This window comes from Dermacentor albipictus, chromosome 3 (assembly GCF_038994185.2).
Source record: "Dermacentor albipictus isolate Rhodes 1998 colony chromosome 3, USDA_Dalb.pri_finalv2, whole genome shotgun sequence".
Lineage (NCBI taxonomy): Eukaryota > Metazoa > Arthropoda > Arachnida > Ixodida > Ixodidae > Dermacentor > Dermacentor albipictus.
The window spans coordinates 108691200-108710419 of NC_091823.1; the positions used below are offsets into that span (position 1 = coordinate 108691200).

General features: G+C 46.3%; 1 protein-coding gene across 4 annotated transcripts in view; it reads right to left on the reverse strand.

Moving 5' to 3' along the window:
- Window positions 1-9637: 9637 nt before the first annotated feature.
- LOC135904899 (uncharacterized) overlaps window positions 9638-19220 on the reverse strand; it is an 86250-nt gene continuing 76667 nt past the window's right edge. For all 4 annotated transcript variants that reach the window (XM_070535923.1, XM_070535922.1, XM_065435896.1 and 1 more), the window contains 2 exons: window positions 13689-13750; window positions 9638-10825 (listed from right to left, as the gene is read on the reverse strand). In XM_070535923.1, the coding sequence (XP_070392024.1) occupies window positions 10106-10825; window positions 13689-13750 (782 nt within the window). In that variant the 3' untranslated portion in view covers window positions 9638-10105. The remainder of the gene's footprint in view (window positions 10826-13688; window positions 13751-19220) is intronic.

Consider the following 19220-nt stretch of genomic DNA (forward strand, 5'->3'; position numbering starts at 1 on the left):
AGAATATAAACAGCATAGTTTTGAACAATTATTGCGTCATTGAAGCTTGTTTCTAGTTCACTAATGTACGTTTTGTAAAATTCAGCTTACCAAGGTGACAAATATAACTAAACCACGTTGTTACACCTCATTCTTGGAATGAATTTGGCAGTGTGAGGGAAGCTGATGAAATGAAAACGAGACACAATCACGAAATATTTAGTAGGGTTAACATTTCGGCCCCCACACGAGAGCCTTGTTCACAATTAAACATAGGCTCCCGTGTGAACAAGGCTCCCCTGTGGGAGCCGAAAACTTACTAAATGTTTCGTGGTCAATGCCTCGTTTTTATTTCTTCATGTCATTTTTGTTCCCATTAAATTTTCTGCCTGACGCTGTTTACTAGATTGCGATATCTATCTTGATCACACGAAAAACTATTAACGACCTGGATGGAGCACGAAACTGCAAAAGAACTCCGAACAGTTCTCTGGATTTCCGCAGAACTGATTTCTTGTATTATATTAAATTATTGGTTTTTTACGTCCCAAAACCACTTTCTGATTATGAGGCACGCCGTAGTGGAGGACTCCGGAAATTTCGACCATCCGGGGTTCTTTAATGTGCGCCTAAATCTAAGTACACGGAGGTTTTCGCATTTTCGCCCCCATCGACATGCGGGATCTCTTGTATAGAGTGTCTCTGTGTACTTCGAGTTGATGTTGATTTCTTTTCAACACGCCGATTTGCCGAATAATCTGGCAATCTATTAGCCAGCTCCTTTCCACGGGTGGTAGAGCAGCTGCCCCGCACAGACTCTCCCAGGTGTAATTACGCCACTGTAAATCATCAGGTGCCACACAATTTCATAGAGTGTGTGCAGTCTATATCGGATAAGTTCTCAGAATTTTTTAGACACATAGAGGGTGCTTGAGGAATATGAGAACGCAGCTTCGGATTGCCATAGACGCTAACATTCACTTTCTATGCGCCTGGCACTCAACTTCGTCTGCGACAACCCTTCTGTTAGCCATTTAGTGCATTCATTCCGGGTTACCAGCATCGCGTGTGACGGTGGCGATTAAATAGCATGCAGTCCTAGTCGCACTATAAACCTCTATCACAGAGACTTTGAGATCGCCGCATTCTTGAATGCGGCGAAACTATTCGGTTTCGGAATGGCGAAAAAGCTAGTCGCCAATTGGGAAGGGGGGGGGGGGGAGGCATGCAAAGCAAGTTTTGTATTAAAATGAAACGCTTCCAAGCAGCAGGAAAAGTGCTACACGTGACCAATCGATGGACCCGGAAGGACGCCTCTGCTTATCGAATTTAACGCAGCTCGCCGCGTTTTTGTAAAGCTCATTTAACGCCATCCCTTGCAAATGGTTAACCGGCGAGTTACACCACGCTGCACCGCGAGGCTCTGCCTATAAGCGAGAAAGCTGAAAATAAGCAGTCAATGTGAAAAGCGCGGCCGCCGCGGGCATACCGAAGAGTATGTAGCGTTGAATAAGGGGAGGTCGCGTTCTCGCATTTATTCAGCGTACTGCTCGCATAAGTGAAATGACTTCTCATGCCACAACTATCCGGTTGCTGGCAAACTGTATATATGAAGCCGTGATGCCAAACGACGCGGCATCACACCGGGGCCACCCATGCGCACGCGGGCAAGCCGACGGGGAGAGAAAAAAAAAAAAAGGTGCGAGCGCCTGAGAGCGGAACCATCATCGCCCCGGTGAACCGCGTGCCATTCCGAAGCCATTTACTCCCTCGAGCTGTTTTGCGAGAGCGCGTATACGACGCTCCACAAAGGGCGCCAAAGAGGAGACGAACAACGGCGCTCGCGCAAAAGCGCACCCCCCCCCCCCGAATGTGTGCGTGCGAGTGCGTCGAGTTGCGCCCGCGTACACACACGCGCAAGCGTATAGCGCAGAACGGGCCGGTGGAGGTGGGCCCTGCGACCATTGAGCTGAGCTGGCCAGCAGCAGCAGCAGCAGCAGCGACAGCGAGCGCGGCCACTTTTCTTTTTCTTTCTTTTGGCAGCACGCAAATTATCGAGCTCCCCAACGCGCGGCATGCGAAAGCAGCCAGGCGCGCAATGCTAGCTACGGCCGTCCTTACAAGCGCGGCTCGTACTCTCTCCAGTTAACTTGGCTCGCCTTTTTCGTTCTTTCTCGGAAGAGATCCGGAAACTCTCGCCGAGTGCCGAGACAGCAAGAACAGAAAGAAAGCAGCACCCCGCCGCTGGCTCGTCGACGCGAGAATCGCGCAGCACGCCTTTGGGGCCAACGTTGCGCGCTCGACGCAGAGGCGAGCGGCGACGGAGCGCACCCCGACGCAGGCGCGAGCACGCTGCAGGACGTCCCGTTCCCGCATAGCGGGGTGTGTTGCTCGTTTCTCGTTGCTTTTGTCTTTTGCTGCTGAGTAACGGCTCTCGGTGTAGCGGGGTGGAAAAAAAAAGTACTTACTTAAAGAAAGGGAGGGTGCAGGTGTTGTAGGATGTTGCGCAACTATGCAGGGCACCGAGGCAGTGGGACTCGCCAAACGGAAACCGCTTATTGCGATGTGTTTCATGACGACTATAACAGGTTGTAAGACAGAGATTTGGCACCAACCAAGAAGCAGGTATGGAATGCTTTGCCGCGCAAATGAGGCTCGCGATTGGCTCGTCTCCGTGCACCGACCAATCAAGGTAGCCAAAGAAGTTACAGCTACCTCAGTGCCAACCAATCGCGAGCGCTTTTTCTAAGAGCCAGCGGCTGCTTCGTGCTTCAAGAACCTGAACACGAATTCGAAAAGCTTTTAGTTTGTAACTGCCATTTTCCATTGGTCTGCTGCAATCACTGATATGTACAACTTATTGGCTACTATACCTCCTCTCGAAAATAATTCTTGCTTAAGAGGTCTTTTTTGTGTGTGCGTGAGTGAGGGTCCTAGCCGTATTCAAACAAAAAGATATTTATACGCTAGGTTTGTTCATAAGAGCGGGCGTCAGGTATTCGTTATAGTCAACTTACTAGGTTATTAGACAACGCTACCGACCGGTCAATGGGAAACAGCGCTTACACAGAAAAGCTTTGTTATTTGGTCCATTGTTGACTGGTGTACTGGCTCTGTCCATCGCAGCATTGCACCGTTTATCAGTCATCCGCATGCTTATGTCTATGCAACTAAGCCTACACAAAACTTGGATATTGTTGTTTAAGCGAGAGAACAACGTCGCCGCTTCGGTCTCGGTTTTTCAACCGTACAAAAAAGCACACCAGCGAGTCGCACGAGCGCCCGCCACCAGAGCCGGTCGAAGGCGAATATAAATAACTGCGTACGGCTGTGCAGAAGCGGCTACGCGGACGGCTTATTAATTCGACGCCGTGAGGAAACTTTCGGGCGCGCTTTCGCCGTCCGGCCGCCCACCGGTTTATTCTTGGTCACGTGCAAAACGAGTGCCTCCACGGCATCCGCCCTCACTGCACCAAGATCGAACGCCTCGCATTCGCGGCGCGACGCGGCGCGGATCGTTGGCGCAGCTGAACGACAGTGTTGCGAAACACTCCCTCCCTTCTTACGCTTTAGCCCGGCCACAGTTTCTGTACGTGGTCCCCCATCGCCCCCACTCCCGTATTCACTCCAGTTTGTTACTTTGCTGCGGTCTCGGCTTGTGCGCTAAATCAAAAGCGAACAAGGCACGAAGTCGAACAGAATGCTAAAAGAATTCCCATCCTGGCTCGCCTATATATTAACGGTTATGAATAGAACTGGCCACGTGTAAGCGAACGAGTTCCGTATATGTAACAGTTCCGGGCACCGAAACAGCTTGGAGGCGATGAATTAAAGATAGCCTCAGCTTGGAGGACGGAAAAAAACTTCACGAATGATGCGTTCCAGTGAACAGAAAAGTGGCAATGAAGAAAAGGATGGCCATCAAAACAATTAATGAACTTCTTGTTCTCGTTTTCCTTTTTTTCTTTTTTTAGTGCCGCAATAGTTGTGATGTATAAGATGTAGCAGATAAATCTTTTGTCAGAAAACTTGTGGCATCGTTGACAATATGCGATTTGGAGGAATCAGGTCGTCCGAAGCGAAAAATCGCCTCTCTCCGAACAAGGTGAACATCTTTTACTCGACATGAAGCATTCTTTTTTCTTTTTAATTTTGTTTTCTCGATAGAATGCAGTGAGAATAGGGTTCCGTGATCTGGGAAACCCCAAAAGGTAGTAAAATGCCTTCGCCGCCGTCACGGCACTGTATCAAGTTTAGTGCAAGCATGTTACTCGGGAGGAAGTGTGTGGAGATGGCACAGCGCACTTCGCTTTACGTTCAAACTGACAAACCACTCTTTTCCCAAAGCTTGAGGACGACGCAGATAAACATTTGTCGCAAGAGATTACTGAACGACGCATGCACGGGAGTATCCCAGCACAGCAGAAAGCCCTTTGGGCCACAAGGTATGGATACCGTCATTGTGGGCAGCGCAAGAGACTAAGATTAAGAAAGTGAGACGACAAACACGTCGCCGGAAACTGCAGCGTTTGTAGTCTCACTTCCTTCGTCTTAGTTCCTTGCTCTGCCCCCATCCATGAATCAAGCTTAACCAACTTGCCCAATTGTATTATCTGCTTTTCGAAGAATAGCGTGCTCCAGCACTGGAATGCCGTTGAATATTTACAAAATACACCACAGTTCTCGCATCATTGTATGCAGCAAGATTTAGTTGGTCATGCCACGTAGACACAGCATGGAGGTGCCCAACTAGCAATGCGACAAAGTGTACGTTTATGGAACGAAGATGAGCCCCACATTTGCGCTCTGTCTACAACTTTGGTTTTGAGGGCCCACGAGCACGTCAAATTAATGCCAGTGGTCGCGCGTTTCCGGGAACAAAACGCCTAACGACCGCCTAATGTTCCCTTAAATACACTATACCAGGTATCCAGGGCGGCAGGTTCAAGGTCTCGCTGTGCGGAGCCGTGCGAAACCCACTGCGCGAAAGTAAATCATGACGTCTAACACGTGTCATGTGATCCTAATGGTACCCAACTATATGCAGGGAGCTAAACTCTCGAGGGGCAGCCCCACAAGGAAGATGGACCGTAGGGGCAATTTCGAGATTCCTCGAGCGATACTCCTGCCCGTGTGCCCCGGTTATTAGTCCCGTCCAAATGTTCACTTTCGCATGTTCTCGGAAGGAAACGTGAACCCCGCTCGCACCCGGGCGTCTGGCAGAGGTGAACGTCACAGTGGCCGCATGTCGGGGCTTGGAACTTGGGAGAGGGAAGTTCCGGCTCGACCGCAGCTGCGAGTTGCCGGTGGAAAGTTTCCTTTCGAAAGAGCACGTGACCAGCGGCTTGTGAATGGTTCGGTGAGATCTGCCCACGGTACCCTGCTTCTGGACATATGAGGTTCACGGTCATCACGACGCGAGAAAAAGAAAATCGACCCTGAATTGCGAAGCCCCAAGCACGCTTGCCAGGAGGCAGTGCCTTTAGAATAGAGCTCCGTTCATTGCTACCCCTACGGTGGTCCGGCGCCTAGTCGAACCACTTCCTTGTGGTTGGCGTGTGGCCAAGTGTATTCTAGGCTCGTTTGCTGGCTGCACCTTTCAAGAGGCGGCTCATAAACGGCCGGCTTCCCAGTGACGTTAGCACTCGAAGCCATTAGCCGACCCGTTCTGACACCTGTAGTGCCGGCACCTTAGGCGTAAAAGTGGTCACAGCCATTGCCGGATCCCTTGGCCTAGCTATAGGCGCAAGGCAGAAGGCGTTAGCTTTTCATGTCAACAAATTGTTCTTTCATAATATCTATCGAGTTTATGTACGTTTGATCAAGCTGCAATCGTTTCGAATTATTAAAATGAAGTAGAAAGTGACGTCCGAACGTCGGTCATGGGGCATAGAAGATAGGATCTAATATCTTGTATACCGAATTAAATCAGAACATTAAACAAGCGATGAACTACTACTGTACAAGATATTACAACTACTGTACATGTAGTATCTCTTTGGTCAAATATTTTCAACGTCATCATCACTCCCTCCTTCACCTTCACCATCCGTTCATCGAGCTATACCTTCGCTCCATGCAGCCAGCTGTATACTGCCGCCGCGTCAAGACAATGTGATCCTGCAAGGGTCAGTCAAGAATGTTTCAGCGCTCTTTTCGTTTGCAAACTCCTGTTGGCTAATAGTGTCATATGCGCTTTCACCATACAAGGAGGCTATTTCCCATCACGGCTGCGCAGACCTGAACATGCTACATCTGTTTATCTGTAAGTGCGGCAAAAAAATGTAGAGGTAGTGTGAACTCCGATTTACCCGAAGAACAAAAAAATATGTCTGGTGATTACGATATATACTCCCTAATGCAAAATTTGAGCGCAGCTTTATTCGTGTCTTCATTTCGCGATATATTGAGGGAAAGAATTTGAGACTGAAACCCCGCACCGACTGGCTGTGGGCCAGCGCCGTCAGTGCTTTCGCAGAGGGAGGGGCAGTATGGGAATTAATGAATGAATTCTTTTTTTTAAGAAACGGTAGGACCGAAGGTCGCTGGTGGGGAAAGAGGGACAGAGGAAGGAAAGGTAGACACCCACTAAATCGCGCGAGCCCGGCCGCTAGCAACGCCAAAGTGGGCTTACTTTACTAGGTGATCGGGATTTTGGAGAATGTCGTTCTGTAAAACTTCAATATGGCAATTTAGAAAAATATTGCTGTCGTCACGACAATATTGAATGTAATAACCTGAGATGGTGCAATAACTACACTGAGATGGTACAAGTTGGCTTCGCCAACGGAGTAGCACAAGGTGCATATTCGGGGGGCCGAGGCGTCAATGCCTTTTTTTTCGGTCAATCAACGTTTGCCCTTTGTGAATTATGTCAGGGGTAGTGGCTGCGTTGGCAAGTACCTTATTTACGGATATTCTCTGGGATCAGCTGAGGGCGAAGTTCTTAAACATGTGAGGAAGAGTGAGATGTTTGAGTCTTTCCCTGTTAGTGTACTTTAGCAAGCTGCGTATTCATGCCATTTCGAAGTGAGAGTTCGGCGGTAAATCCGCATATAGGGTGGTCACCAAGGTCGCAAGACCCGCTTAAGAGAGGTTGGAGACGCTGGCATGATGAGCGGCATTGGAACCAGCTGTGCAAGACGACGACGACGAACGCGTGAGCAGTGGCACGGGCGTGTTCGTTCGCGTGCTTAGCCGACGCCCACGCTAAACCCAGTGGAAAAACAGTACCATGAAAATCCAATGAAGATCCCATGAGAAAACAACACAATGGAAATACAATGGGGACCCCATAGAAAAACAACACAATACTCCCATGGAAACACAATGGATTCACGGTGGCCACTTTCCCATAACTTCTCAACAAATCCTCCATAAAATATCAATGTTATTTCCAAAATTTTTCTGTTGATGGTACAATGCAATATCGACGGAAAATCAGTGGATTTCCAACAACATTTTTTGTAAGGGAACCCAGGAAGAAGCGCCTAAGAGCTTCGCTCTAAAAGAAATAGAAGCATCGTTTCTCTCCCTGTCTAACTGGCTTGTGTGCACGTGTTTAGTCGCGAACCGGTGCGCTACAGTTTGGAGAGAATTTCAACGATGGAGGAATAAGGTCAGCCACGAAGGAGCTAGAAAATGCATTATGGCAGACGAAATCATTGAGCGTCCACGTGAACTGACCCTTTCAGCTTTTGCACGTTCAAAAATATCGGAACTCTGGTGAAGACCCTTCGCACTTTGGTCGCAAGAATATGTATTGGTCTATATTCAAATTCTACCAAATAAGTCTGCGGTATAAATGTACAGAATTTTTATCCGCTTTTGTATTTTTGCGGAATCATCCAATTTCCATGGGTTCCGTCACCAGGCCCATAGAAGCGATGTTGTGCTTTTGTTACATAATGCAACACGCAGGCTAGTTATAGTTGCACGGTACACGCCTCACTCAAAAATCAAATGACTCGGGTATTCACGGAGCCCAAAGATCAGCAGTCTGCACAATACCACGTGCATAAAATCTGGGTTCCTGCTATAATCTAGTGATTTTAGGCCAAAGAGATATTATGAATATATGTTGGCGGAAGAATAAAACCATTCACAATAATTAATTCAATCGTTTATTCTTTTTTACATTGTCCTTCACTGGCTCACCAACTCCGAGAACACCATGGTAAACGACTGGATTCATTTTGTCGTAGCGAACATCAGGGAACGTGAGGCATCATAGTGTATTGTTCCCAAAAGAAAAAGACATGATTCGGCAGCTCGAGAGTTGGTACGGCTTACTCGATTTGACTAACTCGATGCGGCTGTGTACCGTCCCGGAAAGCAACTAGTCAACTTTAATTGCCGCTTACAATGTTAGGCACATATATCTAATTGTAAACGATACATCATCAAGTATGCTTCATGCATCAAGCACAGGAGATGTACAAGTATAGCATATAAAGCTTCATTGCTAACGAGATGTACCAGTCGACTTTAGTTGTCCATACAATAGTAAATGCAACACTTTGCCCTATTCAATGCACCGTGTAGTAGTGTGTGCATACTATGTGATTTGCAGATAAATGTGTATCGTTTTGGCCATTGCATTGGATGGGTCAATTAATATATTAGGTGCGTGTAAGGCTACATAAAAGTATTCAATAAATCGTATACAAGATACTCCATCACCAGGCAGTGCTCCCGAGCACAATGAACCTGTCTGACGCACCTGTTTTGCTAAGGAGGCCATTTTGCATGTTTGAAAATGAATGAATGAATGAATGAATGAATGAATGAATGAATGAATGAATGAATGAATGAATGAACGGAGCGAGCGAGCCAATTAATACTTGAAAACTCGTTTGCTACGTAATGTCGGCAAGTTTTCGACGAGTGGCAACAAAACCCTTTGTGTCCGCCGTTTTCACCGAGTAATATCCATGCTACTTCAGTAGTTTCGGAACGCATTTACTGAGATTTACTTGTAGTGGGTGCGATGGGGGGTGGTGGGGAGGGTGACTCCCTGGCTGCCCATATTCCTAAGGTCTCTTCATTTAGTAAGCAACATAATTAATTTACTCAAAACATTTGTTAACATTCAGTGCAGTCCTCCAGGGTTGACATTGTTACCTTAGATTGTATCCCTTGCTGTACCAAAGTTGTGGTCCATGACATTGTGAGCCGGTGATGCAATATAGTTACTTCAGGTACGCCGATAAAACGGAGTCTCCGTTTTGATATTGATCTGCGTCTGAGATACAAGTCCGAATAAAAAGATCGTCCCTTGAAATAAATGTTTTAAGAATGTGCCTTAATTTGTTGTACAAGACTCACATAGAGTAATGCTACAGAAGTGTTGCCGGTTGAAAACGAAATTACATAACGTGGTGTCTCTCGAGAACTTCGTGCATTTGTGCGTTTGTGTGCTGCAGAAAATAGAGAGAACTACAAGAGTTGCCCTGTGTCTTCCCACAAAAAGCTCACGCCACCTCATATGTGCGATGCAAAACATTGATCAACAATACCTATAACGACGGTAAGGCATACACGTGCTGTGCAAACACGTTTCTTTCTTTTTCGAATTTTCCTCCCGGGAAATGCTATTTATACCCGGTTTCACCCGCCAAGTAGCGCCACGAGCGAAGTTTGGGGAAAATACAAGCTGGCGAAAGACAAGTAGATTATTTATTGAAGAAACCGCGTGGCGTGCAATGTTTCCTCATTGTGTACGCATCGTTTCCACATGTGTTTCGACACAATGCCTGGAACGTCATTACATATTGAGCGAACAACTAATTCTCTAAAGCATGCACACAACACGCATGATGGCCGTCGGTTATAGGCTTTTGCAGTTACTCAAAAACAGAAGAGTAATCAGCGGGGTAATAACAGTGGTGGGAATTCACTAATTTATAGCAGTGAAAAAAACTTTTCGTCGTGTACTACTTCATTGCTTCACCTATATCCGCACCGAACGTATCCACGGCCACACGTATGAAGTTGCTACTTAATTGTCAGGCCAGGTCGTCCTTGGGGCGTTGGTGAACCGCTTGCATGACGAGATGATGACCGCGAAGACACCTCGCCGTTACTCATAGAGCGCCGCGACGAAGGCCTGGCGGACCTTTCTTGGTCACTGGACTGCTGGCTCAGTCAGCCCTTTTACGGTAGGCGACCGGCCCTTCTTGATGCCGCCGCTGGAGGGGTCCCGTGACGGCACGCTGGGGATCACAGCTCGATGAGCTCCGATGGCTTTCGGGAACCCGGATGTGCCGACGTTGGCAACAGCGCTGTTGGAACTGAGGGCAAGCCTCGACTGCCTGCTCCCGCCGATCTCTCTCTCGCCACTTGGGCTTGCGGCGCCGATGGCTTGCGCTGGACGTGGCCGCAGACGTCGGGAAGGGCTAGAAAGACCTAGTGGTCTGTGGCCTCCGTGTCCGCTCGACTTCTGCAACTGAACTGTGGGTCCCTTTCCTGGGATCGGCTTCGGTTGTAGAGGCGGGGGAAGCGATGATCCTGGTATTCTGTTGCCACCTGTCTCCCTGCTGAGAGCCGGGTGATCCGTGGACGCATATGAGGATGGGCACGCAGCCTCAAGTCTTCCCTGGCCAGCAGAGCCATTTAGCTTTTTTGGTGAGTTCCGAGCATCGGGATCCTTCGCGTTGGTGGCCGAGGAAAAAAACTGCGATGGCGCGGTGCCGTGCTCGGAATCATCGGAGCGCACCAGTTGCTTCTGGATGCCGATGACCACGACCATGGCGTCTAGCTCGGACTTCATGGTGTAGATGTAGCCCATGAAGGTAGCCAGCAGGATCCACTCGGCAATGATGGAGATGATCGTCCCCTCTGGATACTGCGAGGAGTGTGGAAATAGAAAAAAGAAACTATCTGTTTGTTTGCTCATGTGGGCGTATCACTATAGAGTATGGAATTTTGGGCATATGGTACTCGTTCGTGCGTTTGGCTGCCTGTAACACCACTGAACAATTCATGTATTACAAGTCCTGTCGACATGTTTGCCGACTACTACGCCTTCTTTTCCTGCTAAACCGCAACCACCGTAACAGGCGCTTTCAACTTGTACAGATACTGGTACCATATATGCAAGATTACGCCAAACGTTCTAACGCCTCACTCGGAGCACCGAGTACGTTGCTCTTCATTATCTTATTCTCTTCGTCTACGCTTAGTGCTGTCTCGCATGAAGTCTCAGTTGCAATCGCTTTGCAGAATTTTATCGTCAACATGCTTCATAGCCACTTTACAGCGACTTCGATGTAGCTACGAAGCTATTAATATCACTAAGACTGTACGTGCTCGTGTATATCTATTGTGCGTAGTCGTCAAACCATGCAAAATCATGACATTTGTTCAGCCGATACTCGAGTATCCCATATGCACATGTGCAAATGACTTCACTCATTTGTTGAGCGTGCTCACACAGGTGGCCCCAACTGCGCAACCACATCGGCTTCACGTGTTCATTCGTTAACGAGCAGGTGAAGTGTGAACATCAACTGCTCCATCATGCTTTGACTGAAACCCCATCTTCGGACATCAGTGACTCCCATAAACATGCAGGCAGATCTTTCGTAACCGTTTGTGCCACTTTTCTTTTACTCGGCAGTGATGTTTCCTATGCTTTTTTTTCTTGCTTTTGATACAATGTCGCCATTTTCTGCTTCGTTGTCCAAGAAAAATCTACTAATAGAACATGCCACACATTTTCATTAAGCTATAGGGATAGTTTCTATACCTAGCTGATAGTTTGAAGTATAACCACGATTCAATCCCAGCGATTCAGCCTCGATGCAACAAAAAAAGAAAACAAGCAATTTACCTGCACCAACAGCAGGCCTGATAGGATTCAGTTCTCATCTGAGCAATTGCAGTCGACCTAATCAGAAATTCATGTCTAATGAGAAATCTAAGGCACTGCAAAGCCGCTATAGTTCGGCCCGAAAGGCAGGTAGTTCGGCCCGAAAGGATTGCTGCCAAGGCGCAGACGCCTTGGCAGCAATCTCTCGATTGAAGTTATTAATAAATGTCACAGTTATAATTGAATTCTTTTACCCCACCAAAAATGTTACGTGGCAAAAATGAACTTGCCCTGCTCGCATTGATAATACCCTTTCCTTGTGCTTTTAGTTTTCGTACGAACCCCATTGCTGAAGTCAAAATTACAGTTCTGGTTTGCACAATCTTTCTATGCGTTGGGATTCGCCAGGGTAGCGTGGCACAAGGGCCTAGAATTTTGCTTTGTAGTCTAAGCAATACAGATGTAGTAAAAAGTTGGCCCGCTCGAGGTCATCATGCCATGCATGAAGTTATAAGGCAGTCGGACACACACGCTCACGGGAGTACTTGTAGTACAGAAACTGCGTTTATTCTTAGAGGTGGCTGCATCATAGAAGGGATGTAAAAAGCAGAACGAGCGTAGTGCTTTATAAACGGGACCACCGAAAACTCGCGACGAGTCGCTCAAGTGTTCGAATGGTAACCTGCACTCCAGAGTTGCATCGTGCACAGCAAATTCTTTTGTTTTGTTATGCAAGGTTAAAAGCATTTGTTGCTCAATTACTACCAGCTAAATAAGTGATATTCTGTGGTTTCAAGTGTAAAAAAACATGATACGATTATGAGCACGCCCGTAGTGTGGTACTCAGGATTACTTTTGACCACCCGGAGTTGTTTGACGTGCACCCCAATGCACGATGCACGACCGCTCCCGCCTTCCGCATCCACCAGAATGCAGCCGCTTCGGCAGGGACTGAACCCACTACCTCGTGCCGGTGATTACAATCTATGCTTCAATTTATTATAGTTCCTTTCGGAAGGCAAAGTAATGTATTGCCGCTGAGAACGTGGTTGCGGGTTCAGTTGCCGGTCGCGGCAGCCGCGTTCAGATGGAGGCGGAATGCAAAAAAAAGAAGTGTTCTCGCGTACAATATTTAGCTGCACGTCAATGATCCACAGGCTTTTCAAAATTATTCCGCAGCACTTCGTCACTGCGTATTTTATGCAATAAAAGCCTATAACAATCAGCGGACCAATAAACCATGAAAACGAAAAATTATGAAACACAACTTCGATAATAACGGCTAATAATTATGCAAGGTTATCCTCAGATAGGATGTTCTGTAGCTGTGTACATATTGCAATGATAATGGCATGGTTGTCTCGAAAGATTGGTTTGACGCAGTTCGCTCAGCGGAATTTCTTTTCCCTTTGAAACCACACTCAGGTGTTTCAGAATGGCAGTAGCGTGAAGTGTTTCCTCATTCATATTAAAGTTGCATAGAATACACGATATTTTCGTGCCGATACAAACATGATTTGTTATTGTGGTTATCCTAGCGCGGACAAACGCTGCCGTTAAATATCAATGGTTCCCTCCACAAACAGTATCGTGATTGTAATTTTAAATCAAATTTAGAACGAGAATCATTTTGTTTGGAAACAAAAGCAAAGTGTCTGCTATACCGACATACTCGCATGACTATTTTGACGCTAGCGTTTCGTCGTCTGAGTACCACGTGTTTACGTGGGATGCCAGGGAAGTTTAATGCGTACTTAACGATGTTTTACCCGATAACATGCCGTCAGAAAGCGCAGAAATCGTTTCTAACGCGACGATGGTCAGACAAATCATTTAGAATATGCAGGCACACAGCGAACCAGAAACGGTCTTGGTGTTGTTCAGAGTCTATACTTGCCTCTCTCGGGTTGGTCGGATGTGGCTTCATCGTTAGCAGATCCTTGGGGAATTTAGCCGCAGCTAAAGAGAGTCTGGTCAAGGTGAAGTCATCGAGTATTTTCGTTATCAAACATTATTCTCAGTGTTTAGAGGAAAAGCTCCAGTCAAGGAGAGAGAACGAAAATGTGCTCGCAAGGTATTTTCGAAGTCTTCGCCAGCAGGGTATACTGAAGCGGAACTCAACCGAAAACCGAAAAACACAAAACGTCATATCTGCAAAAAATATCTCAATGCAATGCAAACACAATATAGTACATGGCGCATGAACTTCAAAATTTCGAAACGCCATTCTACTGCTGATTATCTGATGGAAGGTATATGACTGAATGCTGGATCTAAACGCACATATCTAGCTGTAGTTCAGACATAAACCGTGCCCTGTCACGCTTACGTGAACTATGCGACAGCGAAGACCCAGCCGAGTAGTAAATTTCTTCCGAGGAAATTTTCGCCATGCGTCCAACAATTTGAAGGGAGCACTCTGTATGAGCAATGTGAACCCAATCTTTGAGTTCGCGTCTGTTGCTTGGTATCTGCTTGGTATCCGGTAACGAAACCATGTGCTGGAGTGGATAAAGTATTGAGCAGCTCAGTTGGTTTCGAGCAACTGCAATATCATGAAAGGGTATTCGCATGTGGTGAAGGCACTCGAATGGCCCTTTGCTTTTACAAAGAAGAAGCAATCTGCGGCTCTCACTGTTCTGCAATATTTCTAACAGAATTTGAATAAAAATGCAAGAATTCCTCTCAGATTCCATTTACGTGCCAAGACGAATGTATCGTGTTCTGAAGGGATGACAGCATAACTGCCGTATGTTTTCTCCCCCTGCCATACAGGAGCGGCATTCGTTAATGGAATGCATCGTCACTGTTCCATCTTCCTCCTTCTTTTTTTACACTTCTGCAAGAAAATGTGTTTCAATATGAAAGCTGATGGATCACCGGTGCAATGTCAAACAATATTGTTCATACGCCTCTCTTGAGCGCACTTAGTTTTGTATCTTATTCATATTGTTTCATTCTTACAATAATGCAGAATTTGGGTGCTGTATGTATTTGCTGAACTAAATAAATAAATAAATATTCTTTGGACGAACTGGAAATTCACCACAACATTACGACTTTTTCTTTCAGAACGGAGCCGCAACATTATGCAGTGGTCCTTGGCTAAGGTTGACAACCTTTCTGTGGAGCTTTTCATCTTTGCATTTCCAACACCTGTAGAACAACAATGTTACTCCATTCGTAAATGGTCCCGAGCTTGAGGCAGTGGCATAGCTAGGTCTTCTGGCACCCGGGGCCCATAGCTCTTCTGTCACCCCCCCCCCCCCCGGATGTAGCCGCCGGAAAGAGGGGTGTCGTCAGACGTATATGACACCCCCCCCCCCCACCCTCTGGCCCCTTGCACCCGGGGCCCATGGCCCCCCGGCCCCCCCTGTTGCTACGCCACTGGCTTGAGGTCATGGTCGAAGCGGCAGCTTTGTTAGTGCTGCTTTCGACGCATTACGTCCGATGAGAGGCAAGCGCGTTACTAATACACTCGTGAGCGTTTCAAATCGGCGACCGTTATAACGTTGTTTGATTGGGGTCTGTTGCTGGGCTGGTGGTGGGCGGTCCAATATTCATAGTATGCTAATTTTATTTTCATGAGAGCAGTTTGCCCGATACCACGTTCAGCTACATATATCTGTCAGGCAAAAGTATGTAAGCTGGTCTTCTCTGTATAACAAAAAGATGCTAGTGAAGCGTACGACGAATTTCTGCCCATATTCAGTCGCCTGTATCATATTCCTTCCACTGTGGGAAGGATGAGAAGTAAATGAACTTGTCTGGTCTTCGTGCTTGTGGATTCAGACGTTCTTGTGGATCAGTTTATGACGCTTTGTATGCCTGTAAATGGAAATTAAATCAGGGGCACCACAGGATAGCTGGGCCCGCTTTTGCTTAATATCCATGTAAACGATATTACTGAAATTGTGATGCATCCATTGTACTATACGCTGACCATACGAACCTGTTTGTCTCTGGCCTTGATCTTGATCTGTTACCGAGATCTTGCAGTATTCTTTGCAATTTGTTGGCTTGGTCTTGTAATAACGCGCTACCAATTAGTAGCTCCAAACTAAAGGCCATATTGTTCAAGGCAAGAGGCAGGCAGTCTTCTTTAAATGAAGGATAATTGGATGCTGCGCCCATTGAAACATTGAGCGAATACAAAGTATTGGGTGTTACGCTTTCGAGTGATATGAACTGAACATATCACAGTGAACAAGCCATGAAATCATTGTCATCTGCCGCAGGTGTATTGTCCTGTTGCCGTCATCTTTTTTTTCCGGAGAAAGTAAAGTTGCAGATATATTATGCCGTGTGTGAAACACATAGGCACTATTATGCGCTTGTGTGGGCTACCACCACGAAACGTAAACTTCGTGGACTTATTCAAATTCAGAAACGAGCACTTAGACATATATGGAATGTACCTTATTATCATTCTGCATCGCAATTTTTTGATAAATATAGCAGAATACGAGTAACTAATCTTTACGTATACCGGCTACTGTATTCTATTTCCTTCGGATGCGAAAATTTAGGACCTTTTTAAAACATACGTCACGACTCGAATGCGAAATAAGTGATGCGCGTACCCACAGCCCAGACATGGGGTTAGTACCATACATGCGCACAAGTTGTCTCATGCAGTCGCTCAGACACACCCTACCTTCACTGTTAAATAAATTTGGGGAATAAAATATTATCGCAAGTACCTTGACTCGAAAACAAATTAAAGTGTATTTTTGTAAACTAGACTGAATACACAATCCAGAGAAACGTCATTGATATTTCGCATTCTTTATTGTACGTAATATTCATTCGCACTCAGTGTTTCATGGTACAATGTACCATAATATTGTATATCTTAGACATGCTGACGGCAGTGCTTGCTTTTGAAATGTGATAGACATCTTTTGGTATGTATAATACACTACGCATCTTAGTTCTGTTACTCACGGAGTATGATCGATTTTTTTATAAATACCATATAATTGTTCGAAAAGATTAACGTTTCTTTACATGTTGCACATTTGTTTTGCTACATTTTAATTGTATATCCTAACAGGTGAGTGTTTCACATATTGTGCACGTGCCGATAGGAGTCTTGCTGCTACCATGTGAGGGCCTTCAGGCTCATTCATTCATTCATTCATTCATTCATTCATTCATTCATTCATTCATTCATTCATTCATTCATTCATTCATTCATTCAAGCCTGGAGTCCCTCCTACTAAGTATGTTGGAAATAAAAGTATTTCTGATTTCTGATTCTGACGACTCACGCAAAATCGCTGAAACAAAAAAGATAGGGCGGCTTCCTAGTTAAGCTGTCGCTTTTGAACATGCTGGTGTGTTAACTGAAGTATATGCCATATAAATGGGCGTATTCCTTTGGAGGTGCGCTTCCACATAGTCATGTTTTATAACTGTAGCATTGCGGCGGAACAAAGAGCACGCGTACTTCTTAAAGTCAAGCTCTCTTTGCGAATCTCTCCGGATTTTCCTGACCGTGGCAGCTGGCTAGGTGCTGCTGCTTGTTCTGTCTTATCGAATAGATCATACTTTAAAAAAAAAATGAAGCACGTGCCTGCTGCTGGAATTGAACGTCAGCCTCCGAGCACAGGAGCCTGATGCTGTAACCGATTAGGCCTCAATCGCACTTTTTTAAAATGTCTTTCGTACGTGTGGTTCTCCCGCGCCAACGCTATTAACGACCTCTCTGAAATGATGTGCGCGTGTTGACGATCATGATTTCCATGCTGTGGCACGTGCGCACAACGGGCGACTGGCCAAGATGCGGACGGTTACATTTAAAATATATCAGAATAAATGGAGAAATACAAGGAAAAGTTGTCACAATGCAGCACATGCGCGCGTGCCACGTAGATGGCTTCGCTTCACATAAATTCCAAGATGTGCGTTAGAAGTAGATAATAGTTTTTTTAAATCTTTTCGTTCAGCTCACGAGCACAGCATATAGTTAAATTAAAATTAAATTACTGGGTTTTACGTGCCAAAACCACTTTCTGATTGCGAGGCACGCCGTATTGGAGGACTCCGGAAATTTCGACCACCTCAGGTTTTTTTACGTGCACGTGAATCTAAGTACGCGGGTGTTTTCGCATTTCACCCCCATCGAAATGCGGCCGCCGCGGCCGGTATTCGATCTCGCGACCTCGTGCTCAGCAGCCCCGCCACAGCCACTAAGCAACCACGGCGGGTACACAGCATATAGTTGTACAGCACAAATTGATGGCGCTTCCCTGCAATTAATGTTAGGTTCGGCAAAAACGCTGATAATTCTTGTTGAAAGCGGTTTCATATGTCATTTTTCGCTCTGTAGGTGAACCGGAACTGAACCATTTTTGCAGAACCGGAACTGCAAGTGAAAGGGTAAAAAGTTTCGGCTCGAAACTGTTCGCGAGTGCAGTTCTTAATGACCTTGGCATTTTATATGATGTGTATAGTTTAGCCATAGAAGTAACATGGTAGTTCACTTGCGCAGAGAGCGTGTTGCTGGCCTAATCCACCGAATGGTTCAGGTCACGCATTGCTGGGTTCGAGAAACAAGTTTGCGTGATCTACGGCCGTTCTCGTCTCCCCAGACCAGCGTACTCCTTTGTTCCTGAGTTACGGAGGATGGAAGTCGTGGGAAAGAGGGTTTTAATGAGGGGGCGTCTCGGAGTGACAAATGAATGTTGTGGACAGAAGGCACTCGAGCCTTCACCGGTATCTGTGTGGTGTTGTCTGGAATACGGACGTGGTACAAGCGAGCACGGTTTGCTTAATTACCTGAATGGCTGCCCATCATATCGTGAAAGTTCGCCTTTAACAAATAAAGGTGCTCGTGTACATCAAACTAATGTGTTGTCTATGACGACAAAAAAAGGGGGGAGGGGGGGAAACTCACTGCAGGAAATGACCAATCTAAACAGGGTGACTATTGTAAACACTAGCGGCCTTCGCGGTGCTGTTTCAAGACAGAGACAGAGACAGATGCTCTTATGATGTGATCCGAATTACACTCGGTAGCAGTCGCACGTGAAAATACGCGTCAGTTTTATGGCGAACTTCCTCTGCTCTTGCCCTCTTTTTGGCAAAGTTAGACATTTTTTTGCGGCATCGTTACCAACACCGACGCTTCCCAACAGGTGAGAGGGAAAATAAAAGGGAATATTGTCATCCACCTGAATGTAGCAGGAAGCTACAAAGGAACCCCGTACCGGTTCATCAGAAGGAAAGATTCGCAATTTAGGAAAAATTCGTCCGGGTTCGAGATGAAATGTCGTTCGCATTAATCCAACATCAGCGGCCAGGAAGGCATCATGCTGTCTTGAGCTTCGACACAGCTATGACAAACTTATACTATAAAATCAGAACCCTATGAACACCAACGCCCAGAAATACCAGCCCATGATCAACTCTCTCTCTCTCTCTC